The sequence below is a fragment of the Carassius carassius genome, chromosome 23 (genome assembly GCF_963082965.1).
Source record: "Carassius carassius chromosome 23, fCarCar2.1, whole genome shotgun sequence".
Taxonomy (NCBI): Eukaryota; Metazoa; Chordata; class Actinopteri; order Cypriniformes; family Cyprinidae; genus Carassius; species Carassius carassius.
The window spans coordinates 2,496,982-2,503,723 of record NC_081777.1 but is presented as its reverse complement, the minus strand read 5'-3'; the positions used below and the strand labels follow the sequence as shown (position 1 = coordinate 2,503,723).

At 36.4% G+C, this 6,742-nt stretch overlaps 1 protein-coding gene across 1 annotated transcript; it reads right to left on the bottom strand.

Moving 5' to 3' along the window:
* Positions 1-271: 271 nt before the first annotated feature.
* Positions 272-6,541, bottom strand: LOC132101847 (toll/interleukin-1 receptor domain-containing adapter protein-like). The gene is made up of 3 exons (XM_059507063.1): positions 6,490-6,541; positions 4,609-5,214; positions 272-796 (listed from the first exon to the last, which is right to left on the bottom strand). Exons 1-3 carry the CDS (start codon positions 6,518-6,520, stop codon positions 738-740), a joined length of 696 nt encoding a protein of 231 aa, XP_059363046.1. The 5' UTR covers positions 6,521-6,541; the 3' UTR covers positions 272-737.
* Positions 6,542-6,742: the final 201 nt, after the last annotated feature.

Below are 6,742 nucleotides of genomic sequence, written 5' to 3'. Positions count from 1 at the left end.
CTGACTCTGACCTAAAATCAGAAAGGGAAACATATGCCCCAGTGTGTCTGAGCTCATGTATTATGACTTTCTGTTGCCAGCTCGGGCTCATTTCAAAAGATTTATTTAGCACAATATAAATATCTTCATAAATGTGTGGGTTGCCACCCTCACTATGGAAAACAAAAGAAGTCCAACCATGCAAAAATCTCATAAACAACAATGATAAAAGTTAGTTTTATTATATAAACCAATTGAAGTAATTCAAAAATACATATTCATTTATTTGTTTGCTTGTTTAAGAAATTAATAATTTTAATCAGCAGGGACACACATTAATGAATTCCAATTCATTAAACCAAACCTGAAAATACAAAAGCATCACAGTTTCCAAAAAAAAAAAAAAGATTTAGCATTAAAACACTGATGCATATAATACAATGGAAAACAATTGGTTTTAAATTGTAATAATATTTCACAATATCAAATATTTTACTTGTTTTTTCTGGCAAGTAAATGCAGACTTGGTGAGCAGAAAAGAGCGGTAGTGTGTGTTATATTTGTATAAGGCATGACGGTTAAATGAACCAATTTTGACCTTTCATCTTTAAATTAGTTTTGAGAACTTTGAGACATTAGGCAGAGATGCGGAGATACGGTGTTATGATACAGCTTGTCTGCTTGGACGTCACTTCACGGAAGTGAACAATCTTGTCATTGTAGTCAATGCAATGAATGTTGACAGTTTGAGTCTGTTCTCAGCCATCAGACTGAGATGCACTGCTGTGCTTTTTCTTCTCAGACATGTCCTTCAAATCTGTAAAAAAAAAAAAAAAAAAAGAAGAAAGAAAGAAAGAAAGAAAGAAAGAAAGAAAGAAAGAAAGAAAGAAAGAAAAAGAAAAAACATATTTGAGAATCTATATTCTGTTTCCAAATGTGACAAAACATCTACAAGTGTTGACCAAAATCAGTGTGGGAAAGTCTGAACCTTCCCGTGTGGTTTACGGAAATGGGGCTTTATTTCTTTTTTAATGAAATAAGTTTTTTGGCTGCACAAACCCAGAAGAGTAAAGCACTTTCTCCACTATACTGTATGAGAGAACAGAAATGGGGAACACTGCACAAAAGACATTGTGTCACATCATGTTCGAATGTGTAAAAGCATTAAATTTGAGAAGGAAAGCGAAACTTTCAGTTAGGAATTATTAAGATTGTACCCAAAACCTGCACAGGAGTTGGAATATGAATTATTTCATGGTCCTTTTTTTTTTTTGTCTGTCCTATTTGTAACAACAAATTTCCTTTCGAGGACAATAAAGTATACTACTACTACTTGACAGTATCACCCTGTAACTTCATCAAGAGCAGAGGCAAGGCAAGTTTATTTATATCGATGTTTGGACTCGGTCCATACACAATGGTAATTCTTTAAATAAAAAAAGTGCTTTAAATAAAATAAAGTAAAATAATCAAAATAAAATAATCACAGCAATAAAACAAGGAATTTAAAAAACTGAAAATGATTTAAAAATGTATTTTAAATTAATTTAAAACAGTTAAAAATAGAAAGTCATTATACATAAAATAGAGTGCAATCAGTTTGGACATTGCACAGTGCTCATTCAATGATCTCTTCCATTCTGATCTCTTCTGGAAGCTGATTCCAGCTGCGGGCGGCATAATAACTAAAAGCAGACTCCCCTTGTTTTGTGTGAACCCTCTGTATTTCTAATTTACTTGATCCTACTGATCTGAGTCCTCTGTTAGGTTTATTTTTAGTGAGCATATTTGCAATTTAGTTAACGAGTAAAAGTACTTTAAAATCAATCCTAAATGTAACTGGAAGCCAGTGTAAGGACCTGAGGACTGGTGTGATATGCTCAGATTTTCTGGATCTAGTCAGAATCATGGCAGCAGTGTTCTGGATGAGCTGCGGCTGTCTAATGGTCTTTTTGGGAAGGCCGGTGAGCAGACCATTACAATAGTCCACCCTGCAGGTGATAAAGGCATGAACAAGTTTCTCCAAGTCTTGACTGGAAACAAAACATATAATTCTTGCAATGTTTTTGAGACGATAGTATGCTGATCTAGTTACTGTTTTGACATGACAACTGAAACTAAGGTCTGTCTCCAGAATCACACCAAGATTCCTGAATTGATTTTTAGTTGTTAGATCCCTAAAGTCAAGGTATGCATTCACCTTGAGAACTTCTTCTTTGTTTCCAAATGCAATGACATTTCAGCTACATTCAGCTGTTAATTTCATTAATGCACTGGCAGAGGGAGTCAATGGGCTGTATTGATTTGGAGATAAGGGTGATTAAATCTGTGTATCATCAGCATAGCTGTGATAGGCAATTTGGTTCTTTCTCATACAGGCTGAACAAGAGCGGTGCTAGAATCGAGCCTTGTGGGTCTCCGCATGTCATGGATGTCCACTTAGACTTATGCTCTCCTATAATACACATAATAACCTCTCCCTTCTAAGTATGACCTGAACCATTTGAGTACCATCCCAGAAAGCCCAACCCAGTTTTCCAGTCTCTCTAGAAGTATGTTATGGTGATGTTTCTGATAATAGTGCTCTGGGCTGTATGCCGCTGTCTGATCCATGTTCAATCACATTTGGGGATTTCTTACACCATTCATTAATGCTTTAAATCTGTTCTCAAGCTGTATAGGGGGTGACAGAATACCAGTGTTTGATAGCAAGACTTGTCATAGTCATATCTAGGTTAGAGGATGCTACTGCAGCAATACAAGATACTCGTGACAGTCTGATGTATCGAGTTCCTTTGGGTCTCGCTCGCTGTCTGTTCCATCGATTAGTCTGTCTATCAGTTTTGATATCTTCCTCTACACTTGGTATAAACTGTTGAGATACACTAGATATCACTAGAGATTCACTTTGTGGATATTCTGCAAAACATCTCCTTTTGTGAACTGATTTGCCTCATAGTGATATTTTTAGTAGTAATTTGAATGTTTTTTGTTATATTGTCTGTTTTCCTTGGTTAATATATATATTTTTATAATTTTTATTTTAGTGTAGTTTTTTTAGTTTTTGTCTAATTTGATGTAACTGTGTTCTTTGGTGAGGTTGTTTTGTGCTACTTCTGGTTCACTCAAGCTATTTATTTCCATTTATTCTCGTCTTGTCTACAGCTTGTCTAGTTTTGCAAAGCAATTGTAATAAAGTGCATTTGTGATCAACTACAATCTCAACTCACCTGACCGTCACAGTTCATTTTCACAAAAGAATGGCCAGGACAATCCTAATGATCCTAATGATCAGATCCAAATGATCTGAGTGCTCTGTTAGGTTTATTTTTAGTGAGCATATCTGCAATTTAGTTAGGTTCTAGAACATTGAGTGATTTATAAATGAGTAAAAGTACTTTAAAATCAATCCTAAATGTAACTGGAAGCCAGTGTAAGGACCTGAGGACTGGTGTGATATGCCCAGATTTTCTGGATCTAGTCAGAATCATGGCAGCAGTGTTCTGGATGAGCTGCGGCTGTCTAATGGTCTTTTTGGGAAGGCCGGTGAGGAGCCCATTACAATAGTCCACCCTGCTGGTGATAAAGGCATGAACAAGTTTCTCCAAGTCTTGACTGGAAACAAAACATATAATTCTAGCAATGTTTTTGAGACGATAGTATGCTGATCTAGTTACTGTTTTGACATGACTATTGAAACTAAGGTCTGTCTCCAGAATCACACCAAGATTCCTGATTTGATTTTTAGTTGTTAGATCCCTAAAATCAAGGTATGCATTCACCTTGAGAACTTCTTCTTTGTTTCCGAATGCAATGACTTCAGTTATCTCCTTGTTTAACTGAAGAAAGTTTTCCAGCTGTTAATTTCATCAATGCACTGGCAGAGGGAGGCAATGGGCTGTAGTGATTTGGAGATAAGGCTAATTAAAACTGGGTATCATCAGTATAGCTGTGATAGGCAATTTGGTTCTTTCTCATTATTTGACTTAGTGGGAGCATATACAGGCTAAACAAGAGTGATGCTAGAACCGAGCCTGGTGGGACTCCGCATGTCACGGATGTCCACTTAGGCTTATGCTCTGCTATACTCACATAATAACCTCTCCCTTCTAAGTATGACCTGAACCGTTAAAGTACCATCCCAGAAAGCCCAACCCAGTTTTCCAGTCTCTCTAGAAGTATGTTATGGTGATGTTTCTGATAATAGTGCTCTGGGCTGTATGCCACTGTCTGATCCATGTTCAATCACATTTGGGGATTCCTTATACCATTCATTAATGCTTTAAATCTGTTCTCAAGCTGTATAGGGGGTGACAGAATACCAGTGTTTGATTGCAAGACTTATTTCATAGTCATAGTCATATTTAGGTTAGCTAAATTGATTTATGGATGATAAATATATATATATATATATATATATATATATATATACCTGGTTATTGTGTATTTAAAATACTTGAAATACTAATTTGTAATTTTAGAGAAATATGGCTTGTCTTCATTTTTTTTATTTAGTTTGGGTGAAAATGTTAAATGCAATTCAAAGACATTATATATTTTTGAGTGCATTGTGGGATTCAAACCCGCAAACAAGAGTCTTCAATAGTTGTGTATATACAAAATACTCACATTGAAACACCGCTCTGTAGACTTGAGTGTAGCCAAACTCTTTGTTCGTATTCAGATCCACAGTGAAGAGGAAGCGCAGTTCGAGCGGGAGCTGTGATCTGGGCATGTTTACTACAGCCGGGATGATCCTCTGTGACATGGGCCCTTCAGACAGGACCTGGTGCATCTGATACTTGCACCAGTCATCCTTCACAAAGTTAGGAGTGACGAGTAACAGCCAGCAGTGACTGTCCTGAATGGCCTGCAGCAGCTCAGTGGACACAGCGCCTCCTGCGGGACAGTCACGCTCCTGCAGGTAACAGCGCAGGCCGTTAGACGGGGCCTCTAGGAAAGAGGCCAGACTCTGTGCTAGATCACTGTCCTCATCGTTGTGACACACAAGAACGTCAAATCTGAGAGAGGAGCGGAAGGGGGAGGAGAGCACGGAGGGCAGAGGCTGATCTGAGGCCGAAGGCTTAGCTGAAATGGAGGATTTCACGGAGGAAGAGGAGGAGGATGAGGAGCACACCGAGCTGCTGGTGTTGGAGGAGCACGTCTGAGAACATTTACATGGTTTAACTTGGTCCGAATCACTCCTTTGTTTTCCAAAACGCTGACGAAACCAGCCTGATGATGCATAGATATGTAATAATTCAGTTATAGAAATAATGTAATATTCAAGTAAGAAGAATCATCTGCTGCATAAATGAACACACGTTAATAGGAAAAATATTAAAGCACTTCAACAAAACTTGATTTCCTGTATTTTAAATAAACTATCAAAATATCATATTATTATTATTATTATTATTAATAGTCTTTTACAGTATTATAGTATATTATAACTTGTCACAGTCGGTGTGTAAAGGTGAAGTGAAGACTCAAATGCAGGAAGAAATAGGCTTTTAATTAAAAAAAATAAATTAAAACAAAACATCAAAATCTACCCAGAGAGGGGAACAAACAGACAGGCAGGTCAGGACAGAGCACAAGACGTCAAGACAGAGAGCTACACAGGTACATGTGAATGACAAATCAGCACAGGACTGCTAACACAGGGAGACTAATTAGGGAGACACTGGTGGAATCACTGAAACAATAATGATGTGTGCAGTCCATAGGAGAGCACATGACACCAACAAACACACAAGACATGTGCTCACACAAAAGACACAGTGACCTCTGGTGGCCATCTAGAGCACACCAGCTGAAGACCATGACAATAACTGTTCATTCAAGTATTTAAACATCCTCGTGTCTCTGAATTTTACATTGAAATGATTACATTAAAACATGTTAAATTTTTACTAAACATTTAGACGTTTTTTGTGAAGCAATTTTTATGATGGATGGATCTCAACAGCCATTCACTGCCATTATAAAGCTTGGAGTCGGGACATTTTTAATACAACTCCGTTCGTATTCATCTGAAAGAAGAAAGTCATATACACCTAGGGTGACTTGAATTTGAGTAAATCATGGGGTTATTTTAATGTTTGAGGGAACTATCCCTTTAAATATAAATTCACGATCTTATAAATAAATTCAGCTGTGTGTGTAATGCAAAGATTATTATAGTTTTTTTATAGTACTTCAATGAAATATTTTTCTTGTCAAATATTTAGTGTAATATCTCAGCAGATATTGTTTCATATATATATATATATATATATATATATATATATATATATATATATATATATATTGAGTTTCACATGACTAATTTCCTTTGAGCCACTGTGGAAAAAGATGTAAATCTTCTACTTTTAGCTGTCATCATAACATAATCTTCTTGAAGTTCTGCTACCACATTAAAACATTTATTTTGTGTTACATGATTGTTCTCTACTTCCTTTGTGTTTGATAGTGATGATGCATCATGAAACTGCAACAGAGACTTACTCATAATGCTGCTGACATGGTTTCCCTCCATTTTTCTCCATTCTTTCAAGGATATAAACTACAACGGACACATATGCAGACAATATTTAAAAGATAAACACTGTACATCTCATAGTGTATACACACAAGTAACTTTCATTCAACAGAAAGAAAAAACACACACTGAATGTCATGCACACTGTCATCAGCTCAAAGTTAATATCAGTTCCACTTTTCCTTGGATCACTTTCAGTTTTTATGTCTGATATTAGTA